This window comes from Neoarius graeffei, chromosome 5, assembly GCF_027579695.1.
Source record: "Neoarius graeffei isolate fNeoGra1 chromosome 5, fNeoGra1.pri, whole genome shotgun sequence".
In the NCBI taxonomy this organism is placed as follows: domain Eukaryota; kingdom Metazoa; phylum Chordata; class Actinopteri; order Siluriformes; family Ariidae; genus Neoarius; species Neoarius graeffei.
In genome coordinates, this window is record NC_083573.1 from 48,214,280 (window position 1) to 48,233,376 (window position 19,097).

The 19,097-nt window shown below is 42.1% G+C and overlaps 1 protein-coding gene across 1 annotated transcript; it reads left to right on the forward strand.

Annotated features, from left to right (window-relative positions):
• The first annotated feature begins 9,484 nt into the window (after positions 1–9,484).
• On the forward strand, positions 9,485–18,881 carry chtopb (chromatin target of PRMT1b). Its single transcript, XM_060920559.1, has 6 exons — positions 9,485–9,499; positions 14,231–14,307; positions 14,433–14,583; positions 15,577–15,721; positions 18,215–18,313; positions 18,697–18,881. Exons 2-6 carry the CDS (start codon positions 14,246–14,248, stop codon positions 18,879–18,881), a joined length of 642 nt encoding a protein of 213 aa, XP_060776542.1. The 5' UTR covers positions 9,485–9,499; positions 14,231–14,245.
• Positions 18,882–19,097: the final 216 nt, after the last annotated feature.

Below are 19,097 nucleotides of genomic sequence, written 5' to 3' on the forward strand. Positions count from 1 at the left end.
CTCAGACAGACAAACAGCATAGAGTCACATCCAACTATGACGTAGGTGTCTGTCTGTCTCAGTCAAAACTTCATTAGGATTGAGTGCATCACTGACGCAAAAAAAAAAACATCATATACTCTTGACAGCAAACCAGACGTCGTGTCGTGTCACTTGGGTCACAATCCGATATCAGAGAAGCTCAGCCAACATCTTCAGTTCAATCCCATGTGTGACTTTTACTGTATAACCAGTGTCTCATTCATCTCATCTTATTATCTCCAGCCGCTTTATCCTGTTCTACAGGGTCGCAGGCGAGCTGGAGCCTATCCCAGCTGACTACGGGCGAAAGGCGGGGTACACCCTGGACAAGTCGCCAGGTCATCACAGGGCTGACACATAGACACAGACAACCATTCACACTCACATTCACACCTACGGTCAATTTAGAGTCACCAGTTAACCTAACCTGCATGTCTTTGGACTGTGCGGGAAACCGGAGCACCCGGAGGAAACCCACGCGGACACGGGGAGAACATGCAAACTCCGCACAGAAAGGCTCTCGCCGGCCACGGGGCTCGAACCCGGACCTTTTTGCTGTGAGGCAACAGCGCTAACCACTACACCACCGTGCCGCCCGCTCAGTGCTTCATTATGAAATTAATTCATGAATGTTGTTTAAATTGGGCAGCACGGTGGTGTCGTGATTAGCACTGTCGCCTCACAGCAAGAAGGTCCTGGGTTCGAGCCCAGCGGCTGGCGAGGGCCTTTCTGTGTAGAGTTTGCGTGCTCCGGTTTCCCCCACAGTCCAAAGACATGCAGGTTAGGCTAATTGGTGGCTCTAAATTGACCGTAGGTGTGAATGTGAGTGTGAATGGTTGTGTCTATGTGTCAGCCCTGCAATGACCTAGTGACTTGTCCAGGGTGTACCCCGCCTCTCGCCCATAGTCAGCTGGGATAGGCTCCAGCTTGCCTGCGACCCTGTAGGACAGGGATAAGCGGTTACAGATAATGGATGGATGGATGTTGTTTAAATTCATCTGAAACAGACAGGGTGGTGTAGTGGTTAGAACTGTCGCTTCACAGCAAGAAGGTTCTGGGTTCGAGCCCAGTGACCAACGGGAGCCTTTCTGTGTGGAGTTTGCATGTTCTCCCCGTGTCTGCGTGGGTTTCCTCCGGGTGCTCCGGTTTCCCCCACAGTCCAAAGACATGCAGGTTAGGTTAATTGGTGGCTCTAAATTGACCGTAGGTGTGAATGTGAATGTGAGTGTGAATGGTTGTGTCTATGTGTCAGCCCTGCGATGACCTGGTGACTTGTCCAGGGTGTACCCTGCCTCTCGCCCATAGTCAGCTGGGATAGGCTCCAGCTTGCCTGCGACCCTGTAGGACAGGGATAAGCGGCTACAGATAATGGATGGATGGATGTTGTTTAAATTCATCTGAAACAGACAGGGTGGTGTAGTGGTTAGAACTGTCGCTTCATAGCAAGAAGGTTCTGGGTTCGAGCCCAGTGACCGACGGGAGCCTTTCTGTGTGGAGTTTGCATGTTCTCCCTGTGTCTGATCTGGTTTCCCTCACAGTCCAAAGACATGCAGGTTAGGCTAATTGGTGGCTCTAAATTGCCCGTAGGTGTGAATGGTTGTTTGTTTCTATGTGTATGATGACTTGTCCAGGGTGTACCCCGCCTCTTGCGCATAGTCAGCTGGGATAGGCTCCAGCTTGCCCGGCGATCCTGCACAGGATAAGTGGTTACAGATAATGGATGGATGGATGGATGGATGGATGGATAAACCGTGAGAGAAAATATCCAGCTCTTTCTGGAAACACCCCCCCCCACACACACAAATAATATTAACCATGCCCTAAGAAGATTTGGGTGGCATGGTGGAGCAGTGATCAGCACTGTCGCTTCACAGCAAGAAGGTTCTGAGTTCGAGCCCAGTGGCCGACGGGAGCCTTTCTGTGTGGAGGTTGCATGTTCTCCCCGTGTCTGCATGGGTTTCCTCCAGGTGCTCTGGTTTCCCCTACAGTCCAAAGACATGCGGTTAGGTTAACATGCTACTCTAAATTGTCCATAGGTGTGACTGGTTGAGAGGAGAAAACCTCTATAATAATCCAGCAGAAGGCAACGGGAAACCACTACTGCAATCCTTCCCTAGTAACACTGATGGCTGAAGCCGTCAGAGCGGACCTGCCATCAGACAGAACACTGAAGAAGGAAGATTTCTTTGACATTAATATCTGGACTAAGCACCTGCTTTCATATTGTACAATGCAACCTCAAAATTAACAGTATTCAAATTCAGATTTCTAATATCATGAATCTGACTCCTGAACAAATAATAAGATTCAAGATTCAAGATTTTTTATTTGTCATATACACAATAACAGACACAGCGGTTTATTATTGGGTAATGAAATTCTTATTTTGCAACTGCCCGACCAAACTACGCTTACCAAAATAAAAAGAAATATATATATAAAATATGAAATATAAAATATAAAGTGCTTATGGAATGCAAAATATAAAGGTAGAGTGAAAAATGAAGATAACATTAAAAAAAGGAGAGGCAAACAAACAATGTGCAAACATGGAGGTAGATATACTGTGCAATGTCTTGTGCAAAATTGCTAATATAATCCGTGGCTCAAAGCCTGATGGAAATATAGAGGTAGATGGTGATTATAATCCGTGGTTCAAAAGCCAAGAATCATAAGAATAAGAATCATACCGAGGGAGTTTTTCCTTGCCACCATCGCCACAGGCTTGCTCACTGGGGATAGACTAGGGATAAAATTAGCTCATGTTTAAGGTAACTAAAATTCTGTAAAGCTGCATTGTGACAAGCGCTATAAAAATAAATTTGACTTGACTTGGCTTGACTCATACCAGTTCTTCATCTGCAGAGACCCTGGCCCCTAGGAGACCCTTCACAAGTATAAATGTAAAGTAAAATGATTAGGCCATAACACTGTCATCCACAACATGATACACAGAACAATGAATGTATAAAGTCTCAGAGTCTCAGATAAATTCAGAAATGTGACTAGTGTGTGGGTCTGATTTTGTAACCAATGAGCAGTCAGAAGCAGGTCAGTAACTGTCATGATGAAAAGGAAACTTTAAAAGGAAAAAGAAGCCAGAAAGGGTGGCACGGTGGTGTAATGGTTAGTGCTGTCGCCTCACAGCAAGAAGGTCCGGGTTCGAGCCCCGTGGCCAGCGAGGGCCTTTCTGTGCGGAGTTTGCATGTTCTCCCCGTGTCCGCGTGGGTTTCCTCCGGGTGCTCCGGTTTCCCCCACAGTCCAAAGACATGCAGGTTAGGTTAACTGGTGACTCTAAATTGACCGTAGGTGTGAATGTGAGTGTGAATGGTTGCCTGTGTCTATGTGTCAGCCCTGTGATGACCTGGCGACTTGTCCAGGGTGTACCCCGCCTTTCGCCCATAGTCAGCTGGGATAGGCTCCAGCTTGCCTGCGACCCTGTAGAGCAGGATAAAGCGGCTAGAGATAATGAGATGAGATGAGAAGAAGCCAGAAAATATTCCTTTTCCCTCATGGGTTGGATTAAAAACAAACTCTGTACGTCATTGTGCTGTCACTATTGGCCATTGATTATGAACTTGTTAAAGAGGTGGGCTTTTTTGTGGATTATGAGGAGAAACTCAAGAAAGAAATCAGTCATTTAAGATTAGCTTGCCTTCTACAAAGCACAGAAGCTACTCAAGTACTAAGAATGAAAGTGTAATGTAGTAATATATACACTTTACTTTCCAGATATTGTGTTGCAGAGCAGGGCAATCAGGGCTTCGTGCACAGGTTCATGTTTGTTTGGAGAGGACGGGGGTCCTGCTTAGCTTCCTGCCCAGGAACCCAGAAGAAAAGTTAATACTTTTAAATGTAGCAGGTACAACATGTAAATGTTTTAAATTTATGGAAATAAGTAATGGGCTGGGTGGCACAGTGGTGTAGTGGTTAGCGCTGTCGCCTCACAGTGAGAAGGTCCGGGTTCGAGCCCCGTGGCTGGCGAGGGCCTTTCTGTGTGGAGTTTGCATGTTCTCCCCGTGTCCGCGTGGGTTTCCTCCGGGTGCTCCGGTTTCCCCCACAGTCCAAAGACATGCAGGTTAGGTTAACTGGTGACTCTAAATTGACCGTAGGTGTGAATGTGAGTGTGAATGGTTGTCTGTGTCTCTGTGTCAGCCCTGTGATGACCTGGCGACTTGTCCAGGGTGTACCCCGCCTTTCACCCGTAGTCAGCTGGGATAGGCTCCAGCTTGCCTGCGACCCTGTAGAACAGGATAAGCAGCTACAGATAATGGATGGATGGAAATAAGTAATATGTATTTGTGTGAAAACTAACTTTAATGACTTTTCTATGCAACTACTCACTTTTTCCTGAAAACATCATTCAGTCTCTGTAAAGTTGCTTGTCATGTCAGTTTGTGAATGAATTAATCACAATAAAAATATCCTGTCAATAACCTACCAGATTAGCTACAATTTGACGATCAACTGTATTAGCTACTGGAATTGATATTAGTCTAACCTGACATTATAAGTTACCATTAGCATATTAGCAACACTAACCTCATATGCTTTTCCATTCATACTTTTTGAAAAATTCAATTGGAGTTCATTCCTTCTAGGAAGAAACCTCATCTTATTACTTTATTACAGCATCCTGAAACATTTTTTTCTGAGGTAGGGCCTGGGGTGCTCATCCTAACATTTGACACTGCAGTCTGGTGGTTTATCCATCTTCAGACACACACTATAGTGCTAACTACATCGTGTATCATGAGAAGGTCACCAGAGATGATGTATTGGAATAATTTTTGATAGGATTTTTTTTTCTATGCTGGTGAACTTATTAGATTGGATTATATAAACTGCAAGGAGCCACTTCTATTGAAGTAGCGTGTGATCATTAGCTAGATGAAAGAAGAAAAGACGTTCTTGATGTACTTTAAAGGTCCAATCATTTTTTTCTTGGTCTAATTTTTCTTGGAAATATGATTAAATAAGAGTAGTACTGAAGTTCAATAATATTGAAGTAAAGTATAAAAAACCTCAAATAGTAGATAAGTGTAGTACAAATGCTCAAGTATTTTCTATCCCTGGTGCTATTTAATATGGAAGTATCCAGACAAACACATGACTTTATCCTAATGTTTTTGGAACAATTTCATAAGGTTAAGGGAAAATTCTATTTTTGATAATAAAGTTAGTTCTGTTTCAGAAACCATTCACAAGGGTATATTATGGTTATATAATATCTCATCTCATCTCATTATCTCTAGCCGCTTTATCCCTCTACAGGGTCGCAGGCAAGCTGGAGCCTATCCCAGCTGACTACGGGTGAAAGGCGGGGTACACCCTGGACAAGTCGCCAGGTCATCACAGGGCTGACACATAGACACAGACAACCATTCACACTCACATTCACACCTACGCTCAATTTAGAGTCACCGGTTAACCTAACCTGCATGTCTTTGGACTGTGGGGGAAACCGGAGCACCCGGAGGAAACCCACGCGGACACGGGGAGAACATGCAAACTCCGCACAGAAAGGCCCTCGCCGGCCACGGGGCTCGAACCCGGACCTTCTTGCTGTGAGGCGACAGCGCTAACCACTACACCACCGTGCCGCCCCGTTATATAATATATTCACTACAATTCTTTTATTTATTTATTTATTTATTTTTGTTATTAACATTCTTGGAATAGGGCGGCACAGTGGTGCAGTCATTAGCGCTGTCGCCTCACAACAAAAAGGTTCTGGGTTTGATCTCAGTGGCCGGCGAGGGCCTTTCTGTGTGGAATTTGCATGTTCTCCCCTTGTCTGCATGGATTTCCTCCGGGCGCTCCGGTTTCTCCCACAGTCAAAAAACATGCAGGCTAAGCTAATTGGTGGTTCTAAATTGACCGTAGGTGTGAATGTGAGTGTGAATTGTTGTTTGTTTCTGTGTGTCAGCCCTGCGATGACCTGGTGACTTGTCCAGGGTGTACCCCGCCTCTCGCCCATAGTCAGCTGGGATAGGCTCTAGCTTGCCTGCGACCCTGTACAGGATAAGTGGTTACAGGTAATGGATGGATGTAAAAAGCTCGCTTTGTGGAATATCTCTGAGGTTTATTGTGTGACTGCAAACAGCTTCATATGGTACTAGTGTCACCTCATCTCATTATCTCTAGCCGCTTTATCCTGTTCTACAGGGTTGCAGGCAAGCTGGAGCCTATCCCAGCTCGCTACGGGCGAAAGGCGGGGTACACCCTGGACAAGTCGCCAGGTCATCACAGGGCTGACACATAGACACAGACAACCATTCACACTCACATTCACACCTACGGTCAATTTAGAGTCACCAGTTAACCTAACCTGCATGTCTTTGGACTGTGGGGGAAACTGGAGCACCCAGAGGAAACCCATGCGGACACAGGGAGAACATGCAAACTCCACACAGAAAGGCCCTCGCTGGCCATGGGGCTCGAACCCGGACCTTCTTGTTGTGAGGCGACAGCGCTAACCACTACACCACCATGCCGCCCACCAATGTCACCCACCAGTGTCACCTATTCATCTCATCTCATCTCATTATCTCTAGCCGCTTTATCCTGTTCTACAGGGTCGCAGGCAAGCTGGAGCCTATCCCAGCTCGCTACGGGCAAAAGGCGGGGTACACCCTGGACAAGTCGCCAGGTCATCACAGGGCTGACACATAGACACAGACAACCATTCACACTCACATTCACACCTACGGTCAATTTAGAGTCACCAGTTAACCTAACCTGCATGTCTTTGGACTGTGGGGGAAACCGGAGCACCCGGAGGAAACCCATGTGGACACAGGGAGAACATGCAAACTCCACACAGAAAGGCCCTCGCTGGCCATGGGGCTCGAACCCGGACCTTCTTGTTGTTAGGCGACAGCGCTAACCACTACACCACCGTGCCGCCCACCAATGTCACCCACCAGTGTCACCGATTCAGACAAATTTAATTCAATCCAGTGGCTGGAAAATCTACACAGACCTGTGCTTTACCTAGCTGATTTGGAAAAGGAGAGTCAGATCAGCGTTTTCTGTCCACAAATATGCTCATACCAGCTGTCCAAAGACATGCAGGTTAGGCTAATTGGTGGCTCTAAATTGACCGTAGGTGTGAATGTGAGTGTGAATGGTTGTGTGTCTCTATGTGTCAGCCCTGTGATGACTTGGCGACTTGTCCAGGGTGTACCCCGCCTCTCGCCCATATTCAGCTGGAATAGGCTCCAGCTTGCCTGCAACCCTGCACAGGATAAGTGGTTATGAATAATGGATGGATGGAATTCCTGGAATATTCCAACTCCACCAACAGCTGGGAACACTCTGGTCCACTCAGAGCCTGGGCCAATGTGGGCAAACTGGGGCACAATGTGGGCCGCCCTCAATGGGCCAATGTGTACTTGTGCACTGGCCCTATGGCATCAGCCACTTGTAGACAGTAAAAACTACACTGGCCTACTGTAGGTCCCTATGGACAGCCCACATGGGTGAAAAATTTTCCGTCCATGCCTGACATCTATGTAGTTGGCTGACATTTTGCATTTTGGTGTGTGATCAAAAATGATTGAGATAGATACATAATACAATTTAATGTATACTAACATATATTATAACATATATTAATTCTGTTAAAATAAATATTTATTCATAAGCAGATGGCATATTTAGTGTAGAATACAGGTTTGTTTGTAGCATGTGTTTGGCTTTTCTGACTCTTTTTTAGAACAACAACGACAACAACTTTATTCATCACACCCTTGTGAAATTCTTCTCTGCATTTAACCCATCTGAAGCAGTGAACACACACATGCACACACACGTGAGCTATGAGCACACACATACCCAGAGCAGTGGGCAGCCATGTTAACAGCGCCTGAGGAGCAGTTGGGAGTTAGGTGCCTCGCTCAAGGGCACCTCAGCCCAAGGTCGTCCCATATTAATCTAACTGCTTGTCTTTGGACTGCGGGGGAAACCGGAGCACCCGGAGGAAACGCACGCAGACACGGGGAGAACATGCAAACTCCACACAGAAAGGTTCCCGCTGGCTGCTGGGCTTGAACCTAGAACCTTCTTGCAGTGAGGCGACCGTGTTAACCACTTACACCACCGGAGAAGAAGACAATGAAGAAGAAGCGTTTATTTTTGTCACATGTACACTTAAGCGCAGTGAAATTCTTCCTCTGCATTTAACCCATCCGAAGCAGTGAACACATACGAGCAGTGGGTAGCTATGCTACAGTGCCCGGGGAGCAGTTGGCGGTTAGGTGCCTTGCTCAAGAGCACTTCAGCCAAGAATACAGAAGTGGAGAAGTGCTGTTCATTTAATCAGCGACCCTTTAGGCCATGGCTGAGCCCATTCATTTACTACTCCCATGGTCCAGAGAATCAAACCAGGGAGCCTTTAGGCCATTAAAGTGAAAAACAGCTGGTGAAAGTAGAAAGGAGGTTGAGTTGGGTTTGGAGAGATGGAGGTATGCATTGGAACGAAGAGGAATGAAGGTGAGCAGTAGCAAAACAGAATACATGTGCATCAATGAGAATGGGTATGAGAGTGTAGTGAAGATGCGAGGAGTAGACGTAAAGAAAGTTGGTGAATTCAAGCACCTGGGGTCAACTGTGCAGGAAAATGGGGGCTGCGATAGTGAGTGCAGGCAGGGTGGAGCAGTTGGAGAAGGATTTAAGGAGTCATTTGTGTCCCAGCAAAAGTGAAAGGTAAGATGTATAAGACAGTAGTGAGACCAGCTGTGATGTATGGATTGGAGACCGTACCCTTAACGAAGAGACAGGAGGCAAGGTTGGAGGTGGCAGAGTTGAGGATGTTAAGGTTTGCGATGATTGACAAGGTTGGACAGGATAAGGAGCGAGCACATCAGAGGGACAGCACATGTGGAGAGCTTGGGAATGAAGCTCAGAGAGATGAGACTGAGATGGTCTGGGCACATCCTGAGAAGAGGTGCAGAGCATGTTGGAAGGAGAATGTTGAGGATGGAGCTGCCAGGCACACGAAAATGAGGAGATGCGTGGATGTGGTGAGGTGTGGTAGAGAAGGATGAGGAAGACAGGGAGCAATGGAGACGAAAGATCTGCTGTGGCGACCCCTAATCAGGATCAGCCAGAAGAAGAAGAAGAAGAAATGCACAAGGAAATAATTATTTTGAAAAGCTTCTTATCACACATGCATTGCTGAATGAAATGCAAATAATTCTTGGTGAGGATGAAATAACAGTGAAAGCGTATACAGTCGGCCACGTCAGTGAAGTTTTTAACTGCGAGACACAGAGGAGCCACTAGAGGGCGACTTGGAATTGGTCTGAACTGAACCGAGCTCAACTCTTAACAGTTTGCTCTAATTTTAGTCATAAATGAAATACAGCGCGTCCTGATGGGACGGTGTGCCATTTTGTCCACCCCGTGTCCTTTACGACTGTAGTATGCTGCCAGGGGGCTCTCAAAAGCCTAGAAAGACACACTTGCAAAGTTTGTGAGTGAAAATATATATGTTTGTTAAGGATGCAGGTTTGTTGTTTGGGTTTTGGACAGTTAGAGGGGATTGTGGGCCGGAAACCCAGCCGGAGAGTCAGAGGACTGGGCGATATAAACCTCTGCCACATACTTCACTCAATCCTCTCAGCAGCCTTCTGATAAGTTTATTAACGTTTCTGCAGTTAAATAGTTGATCATTTTTATATCAATTAATTTGTTTAACGTTAATATCTAGTATATGGTAAGAACATTTTTGCTAACGTGACAGCATTAAGTTAGCTAGCTGTGAAATTAGCTAAACTAAGTTAGCTAGCTAGAAGTTAATTTCTATATAAATTTCTGTTTAACGTTAATATCTAGTATATGGTAAGAAAACATTTTTGCTAACGGTACAGCATTAAGTTAGCTCGCTAGCTGTGAAATTAGCTAGCTAGAAGTTAATTTCCATATAAACTTGTATAACTTTATATATACATTAATTTCTATATAAATTTCTGTTTAACGTTAATATCTAGTATATGGTAAGGAAACATATTTTTGCTAACGTGACAGCATTAAGTTAGCTAGCTAGCTGTGAAATTAGGTAAACGGTTAGCTAGCTAGAAGTTAATTTCCATATAAACTTGTATAACTTTATATATACATTAATTTCTATATAAATTTCTGTTTAACGTTAATATCTAGTATATGGTAAGAAAACATTTTTGCTAACGTGACAGCATTAAGTTAGCTCGCTAGCTGTGAAATTAGCTAAACTAAATTAGCTAGCTAGAAGTTAATTTCCATATAAACTTCTATAACTTATATATACATTAATTTCTATATAAATTTCTGTTTAACATGGTAAGGAAACATTTTTGCTAACGGTACAGCATTAAGTTAACTAGCTAGCTGTGAAATTAGCTAAACTAAGTTAGCTAGCTAGAAGTTAATTTCCATATAAATTTCTATAATTTATATATACATTTTTATATAAATTTCTGTTTAACGTTAATATCTAGTATATGGTAAGGAAACATATTTTTGCTAACGTGACAGCATTAAGTTAGCTCGCTAGCTGTGAAATTAGGTAAACTGTTAGCTAGTTAGAAGTTAATTTCCATATAAATTTCTATAACTTGTATATACATTAATTTCTATATATATTTGTTTAACGTTAATATCTAGTATATGGTAAGAAAACATTTTTGCTAACGTGACAGCATTAAGTTAGCTCGTTAGCTGTGAAATTAGCTAAACTAAATTAGCTAGCTAGAAGTTAATTTCCATATAAACTTCTATAACTTATATATACATTAATTTCTATATAAATTTCTGTTTAACATGGTAAGGAAACATATTTTTGCTAACGGTACAGCATTAAGTTAACTAGCTAGCTGTGAAATTAGCTAAACTAAGTTAGCTAGCTAGAAGTTAATTTCCATATAAATTTCTATAATTTATATATACATTTTTATATAAATTTCTGTTTAACGTTAATATCTAGTATATGGTAAGAACATTTTTGCTAACGTGACAGTATTAAGTTAGCTCGCTAGCTGTGAAATTAGGTAAACTGTTAGCTAGCTAGAAGTTAATTTCCATATAAATTTCTATAACTTGTGTATATACATTAATTTCTATATATATTTCTGTTTAACATTAATATCTAGTATGTGGTAAGAAAACATTTTTGCTAACGTGTCAGCATTAAGTTAACTAGCTAGCTGTGAAATTAGCTAAACTAAGTTAGCTAGCTAGAAGTTAATTTCCATATACATTTCTATAATTTATATATACATTAATTTTTATATAAATTTCTGTTTAACGTTAATATCTAGTATATGGTAAGGAAACATAATTTTGCTAACGGTACAGTATTAAGTTAGCTAGCTAGCTGTGAAATTAGCTAAACTAAGTTAGCTAGCTAGAAGTTAATTTCTATAATTTATATATACATTAATTTTTATATACATTTTTGTTTAACGTTAATATCTAGTATATGGTAAGAAAACATTTTTGCTAACGTGACAGCATTAAGTTAGCTAGCTAGCTGTGAAATTAACTAAACTAAGTTAGCTAGCTAGTTAGCTCACTAGCTAACTCACTCTGGACCGATTTGTATAGACTAGTTCGCTAATTTCACAACTAATATCAGTGAAATTAACGTTAGATATATTCACCACTACTACGTTTACCAAGAGTTAAAGTTAAACTGTAGTAGTATTCACTAGAGGACTTGTTTAACCATCTGACTAATCTAACAGAAACGGTATCAGATATTGTTAGCAATTCTGCTCGAGTTCAAACGTCAACCAAATACCTGGAGCTCTGTTACAAACCAAAAAGTGTTGCTAATTTAGAGCAGTTTTTTTTCCTTACACAATTAACCTATCATATAAAGTTCTGTGCAAAAGTCTTAGGCCCCCTATTTTTTTTTTCTTAATTTCTCCCCATACAAACTTTGTTATAGATTTCTATTTTATGACGACTTCTACATTGAGTCACTACAAAAACTTTTGAGAGTCTAAATGCTCATTTTCCAGCAAAAATTAAATGGTACAGGGGGAAAAGTTTGTATCTGAGCAGCATATGACATAAGGGTAGGGTGACCAGATTTCCCTAGTCTGAAACCGGGACACTTTTGCGCGCGACCATGCTCGTGCTCGCACACCTTTTTTTTTTTACGTAAACGTGACACTCAGAGAGGTGCTCTTATCATTTTGTTGAAGCTCACATTTATCAACATCTCACATGAAATAAAACAAACAGGCATTTTGTTATCTAGTAGCATAGTGGTATACAGATCAGTTAAATTATGGTCAGACAGCAGATTTTGTAATGGCTGAGAATAGGCCAGGCTATGTCCATAGGCCAGATTTAAACTGGTTTATTTCACCTGTTTGTGAGAACACCAAGAAGAATGCATATGCACATGTCGGCTATATCTCTAAAATTGTATGCACTATAGCATGAACTTAAAAAGTAGATATGTGACCTCAACATAGCCTACGTCAGAGTCAACCTTACTAACCATTCCCCACAACTGAATGAATAAAGCAAGAAGATCTGTACAAAAGTGAACACTTTAATGGAAGGTGCAACAAGCTGTTCAATCTGGCCAAACTGTCAGAATGGTATGTTAAACAGAAACAAAAAAGAGACAAGTGATTTGAGAATATATACTACGGAAGCCGAGAGAGGCCCTTCATATAATCCTTTTTTTAATTCACCTTGTTATCCCGAGATAACGACATAATTAATTCAGGATCTCGAGAAAACAACGCAACTAATTCGAGATCTCGAGAAAACAAAACCGTTATTCCGAGATCTCGAGAAAACAAAACAATTATTTCATGATCTCGAGTAAACAGCTGAGAAATGGTTCATTCAGATACGCCAAGAGACTTGTGATATGCTGACTTTGGGGCTGTTTCTCATTCTGTATAGACGCAACTTTGGTCATTAGAATGTCTGGAATAATTGATCACCTAATAAGGCAATATTTTGATCAGGGGTTGACACAGGGAGAGATTGCATTAAGTCTTTTAATAAGGGATAATTTCAAAATTAGTCTGTGGCACCTCTGCAGAAGACTGGCCCGGCTTTGTCTCTACCGACGGAGATACAGTGATCCAGCTGAGATCATGAAATAATTATTTTGTTTTCTCGAGATCTCGAAATAACAGTTTTATTTTCTCGAGATCTCGAATTAGTTGTGTTGTTTCCTCGAGATCCTGAATTAATTATGTCGTTCTCTCGGAATAACGGTTTTGTTTTCTCGAGATCTCGAATTAGTTGTGTTGTTTTCTCGAGATCCTGAATTAATTATGTTGTTATCTCGGGATAACAAGGTGAATAAAAAAAGGATTATATTGTTGCATGGCAACACGTTCTGTTGTCTGGAATAATGTGGCTAAATAAACACCCATGCCACAGGGCCAGGGGGCAGTAACCAGGAAAGTTTGCGATTCCTGTCAATTCATCAGAATAGTAAATGCAGACATTTCTCCGCTAATGATTCCCACGCTGCTCAGTCGCAAACGCCGCGAGTGGCGAAAACCGGGACATATCCGTGTCCCGACAGACTTTTGTTGGGACTCGGGACACACAACCCCAAATCGGGACTGTCCCGGTAAAACCGGGACGTCTGGTCACCCTACATAAGGGCGCACTTTTCAGATTAAAAAAAGAAAACATAATGAGGGCTGCTGGGTTTTGGTGCAAAATGAAGAAGCGAGTGTGGCAGTCAAAGTGTCCAGAAGAACTGTGGCTGGTTCTATAAGATGCTCAGTAAAACCTACAGCTCATTTCCTTTCCTTATCAAACTGCACTCGCTGTACCTGAGACTATATATGTATATTTTTTTTAAATAAAGTTGTCTCACACCAAATATTGACTTTGTTTCATTTATTAAGGCTTACTGCTGTTTATAGTTTTTTTTTTTAAATGTTGAAACATTTGATGACATTATTTTGAAGCCATTTTTGGTCTACAGCACTTCTTTACATGTGAATAAGACAGTACTGTATAAATCAAGCTCAGAGCATTTAATATTATGGCATTAAATCTACAGCCCCCCTGACTCCTGGGTTTGATTAACCTGTAAAATGTGACACCAAAATGTCCTGGTGCCTCATGCTGCTTGGTGTTTGATCAGTTTGCTAGTACAGCAGTAACCATGAAGTACCATTGTTTGTTTTTTATTAGAGTTTATAATAACTTATGTAACTTTTTGTGCCCATTACAGAGTTGGTTGTTAAAGATGGATTCTCCATCCTACCAGATCTTTCTGAAAAGCACTTCTTCCATGTCATTAGACAAGCGGTGAGAAAAGAAACCGATTGTTTGCTGAACGCTTTTCGGCAAATTAACTTCTAGTGAAAGGGAGGTAAAAGTGGGTTGTTTTAGTGCTTTTCTCATGTTTTTCTTTCTGTTTTGCTCTCCTGTAGCTTCACCATGATGTCGCAGAATCAGCAGGTGCCTCCGACTGACATCAGGGACACTGTGCCGCAGCAGCTCACCGCTTCAATGAAGAACCAGCGCCTGGCTCAGCAAATGGCCAACCGTCCTTCAGTTCTGGCTGCTCTTCAGAACAAGCTGGTCAATCTCACTTCTTTTACAACAACAAGAAGTAAAATGGAGTAAAACACTGTTGTGGTTCAGTTATGAAGTGGTGAATACCCAGTGATGGCGCTGTTGCATGACAGCTTCTGGGTTCGATCCTGAGCTTGAGTTCCTGTCTATGTGAAGTTTCTGTGTATGTTTTCTCTGGGTTCTCTGATTTCCTTCCACTGACCAAGAACCATGCCACGAGCTGGATTAGCTCCACAAAAATGTTTATGCATGATGTCTTGCAGTGGATCAGCATCCTGTGCAGGATGTATTCAAACCTTGTTTAACCATCACTAGGATAAAGTGGCGACTGAAACTGAAGGAATGAAAACATTTGACAACAAAACTCGAAAAATTAAGCTTCATATTGAAGTTTTGTTCTGCACTGGTTATATTTGGGGGTGGCACGGTGGTGTAGTGGTTAGCGCTGTCGCCTCACAGCAAGAAGGTCCTGGGTTTGAGCCTAGCAGCCAGCGGGGGCCTTTCTGTGTGGAGTTTGCATGTTCTCCCCGTGTCCGCATGGGTTTCCTCCGGGTGCTCCGGTTTCCCCCACAGTCCAAAGACATGCAGGTTAGGCTAACTGGTGACTCTAAATTGACCGTAGGTGTGAATGTGAGTGTGAATGGTTGTGTGTCTCTATGTGTCAGGCCTGTGATGACCTGGCGACTTGTCCAGGGTGTACCCCGCCTCTCGCCCATAGTCAGCTGGGATAGGCTCCAGCTTGCCTGCGACCCTGTAGAACAGGATAAGCGGCTACAGATAATGGATGGATGGATGCTTATATTCGTTGCATGTTATTTTCTCACTTGAGTTTTCCCTGTGTGTAGTGCTCCATAGTGGACACTGTGTAGAAACACTGAGTTGGTTCCTATGACCACAGCATTACAGATGCTGAAAGAGCATCATTTCCTGTTCTCTGTGCTATTGATTCTCACGCTCCTACTGAGTTAATAACGCATCTTTTTAATCCTTCATCTCTAGAGTGTGAAGCAGCATCAGTTTAAGGCCAGTGTCAAGTCAAGGCTTGGGAGGCCCGTGATGAGGGGAGGCCTGCGGGGGATGTCCAGACCCTGGGGAAGACCGAGAGGAAGAAGTGTACTACTTAGGGGAGCTTTGTCACAGAGATGTGAGTGGCAATGAATGCTCACACGTGTATATACACACACACACTTATTTGATGTCTTTACCCCAATGTTTTTCAGTGTTTACTGAAATCATGTTGGTGTGTCTGATGACTTTAAGCTCTAGAAAGACAGAGTTTTCTCAGATAAATAACATCACTGTTTTGACTTGGTTGCAAGCATGAGCTGAGAACAAGCTTTTATGTAGCAGTTTACCAGGTAAAGCAAATAAACCACAAATGATGTTTGGGGTATTTAAAATGGTGTTTTTAATCGAGACCATTTCTCCTGCCATGAGTGTCTTGTTGCTATGCAACAAAGAAAAAAAAGCTATTTTAGACGTCGAAGCCTGTAAACTGGTGGCGAGTCTGGAAGTTTCATTAGCCAGCTACACAACATAATCGCTAATATAATTAAAATGTTTGGTAAATTAAGGCTGAGTTAATAGTCTATTCCTTGAACACTGCATCATTTTACTTACAGCTTAAACTGAGTCGCTGTTCCACCATCTATGGAAAAACAGTATTATCCCTTTAGCGCCAACAGTATTGGTGCGAAATGTCTCCAACGCTGATTCACAGGTGAATGAATTGGGATGAATCAGCATTTATTCACCATTGAGCAGCATGGATAATTAATGTATGAAGCAAAGTGGCAAATGATTGTGCGTCCAATAGAGGAAAAATAAAGAAATCTCATTTTTGACCCGGAGGAACAGTTAAAGCTGTTTATTTATGGGCCATTGTTTTTGAGGGGTTAGACAATGCCTTGTAATTTAAAAATAAATAAACCCTTAAAGGATATGGGACATGAAACATAAAAGCACGCTATATCAGTTTCTTTCCATTAAAAATATGAATTAATTGCATCAACAAATACAAAATCATCTATTAAATTCAGCAAAATCGTTATATTCGTGATGATTATATGGCATTTCTGCTCGACTTCCGATATGCATTTTTTGCAACCGGAAGAGCCGCTGTCACGTGATCATACGTCACAAAAACTTTCGGGCACAGCACAAGCGGGTAGATGAATGGAGACGTGGATGACAAGAAAATTGTTTTTATAGTCTTTAAAGTACATTGGACATCATACATTGTACATCATGGTGTATTGTGCTGCTTATGGTTGCAATAATTCCAATGGGAAATGCCCTGGAGTAAGTTTTTTGCATTCCCCAAGGACCCGAAGCTGAGGAAAGTGTGGGCTCACCTGCGCATGCGCAGTAGGCTTCGCGCATGCGCAGTAGGCTTGGTAGGACAACTTTACAGAACACCTGTTGAAAAAACTTTGCACCTACTGTTTCCCACAAACTGTGTTCGGACCATTTCACTGAGGATTCTTTCAACATTAGTACTCAGGTACTGAGCGATATTAATTCACGAAACATGAAGTATAAGGATGAGAAAAAAAAAACAGTTTAAATCGGGAAGCTGCGCACACCTGCGCCAGGCTGCACAAATGTGCGCAGCTTCCCGATTTAAACTGTTTTTTTCTCATCCTTATACTTCATGTTTCATGAATTAATATCGCTATTTATTTTTTTTTAAAATCGGATCTGCGCGATTCAGCTGTGAAAAAGGCGGCATCCGCCGAAAGGCGCGCTGTTTGCATCCCTGCACGGAGGCCAGGGGACAGGGCAGGAATATTTTTGGTGATATGAGTGATCCGGTACGATTTCGCGACCCCCCTGTTGAAGACCTCTGCGCTAAGCAACTGAAAGCCGAGGTAAGGATTAGTATTATAATTTTGGGTGTATCAATTATTGATTATCATAATTCTGACTCGTTTCGCCATTTTGAATGTTTTCATCTCGGACTCTGGGAGCATTGTATCTCAATCAATCTCGAAAAATATCAGCAAAAAAAAAAACTAGCTTGCAATGGACTTTAGCTAGATCTATGATGAACTTTCAATGTATGATACAAAAATAATACTTCTTTCAACAGATCATTAGTCTTTGAGCAGAATTGTTTTTAACTTACCAGGAAGTGTTATCGAGCCGACCGCTTTCAGTTTCATGGGGACTGAATGAACTCTCACTCTCAGAATCATCTGACCCGTCAGAGTAAAGACAAGATCTATGTTCATGTGAATTTCCAGCTATCGGTTCGAATTGATAGGGTCTAACTTCACATCTCTGTGAAACATCGGGAATATCACTGTCGATGGTGTCCATTTCGGTAACCTGTTTACATTAGATTCCCAAGCGCTGGCTCCTTGGAAAGTTTTTGTGATGTCACGGGTCACGTGACCACCTAGCTCATTAACGAATCCTTGTTTTACGCTGATGTATAAAAAAACTTGAATAATGTGATGATTTTCACATTTTTGACGCCCTGCAGTGATTTAGATGGCATTTCTTATGTCCTTTTATACATAATTATGCCCAGGTAAAAATCCATGTCCCATATCCTTTAAGCTCTTAACTATACAAGGATCTTTAGCTTCTCTTGCACATCCGTGATCCTTCAGAAATCTTTACAAAATTCTAGTGACAAAAGGGGGCCTGATTCAACAACAGTGTGGACCTCATGTAAGCGGAGGAGGACTGACACACACTAGAGGACTACGAGGATCTCTCCGAAGCAAAGGTAAAAGCTTTAATGATATTACAAAATGCTGGCACTATGCAACATTCATTCAGATGATTTTTGGATTTAAATCCAGTTTTTAATTTCTGTAGTGTGTGAGGTTTATTTTCTTAGCACTGTAATAACGTATATTTCTCTTGTGTTTTTCATTCATCAACTTTCAGTGACTTGTGGCGTAAAAGAGTTTGTGTAAAATATGTGCAAATATTTAAATTTTTCCTGCGTTCAGTGAAAACCATAGAAAAACTTTGCTAGTCATTATGTGGCATTCAGGATTTGTCTAGCTTATAGTATCTTTTCAGTTCATTCATTTACCCTGAATTTTTCAGCAGGAAATTTTCTTCTGCTTATCCACACAAACTCCCCACTGTTCATCTCCGCAGGAAGAGGCATGCTGTTTGTAGGCCGTGGCTCAGCTGGAAGACGTGCCAGACCAGGCAGTTGCCCTCTCCCCACTCGAGAGGAGCTGGACGCACAGCTGGATGACTACATGTCCATGACCAAGAGTAAACTGGATGCCCAGCTGGATGCGTACATGGCAGAAGTTGACCCTGAAGACGTACTGTAATGAAGCCCTCACTCCCACAGGGTGGTTTTGGACTTGAAGCCCATTTCATAGCCAGGTTGAAGAAACCTGAGCCTGCATTAAGAGCATTGATCATCACCAAACATCTAAGTCTATTCAGAACCTGGTCTCATTAAGGTTTGATATTGTTAGAGGAGACTGAAATGCATTTTCAGTTTATCTACATTAAATAAACATATATGATGGCATACTTTGTAG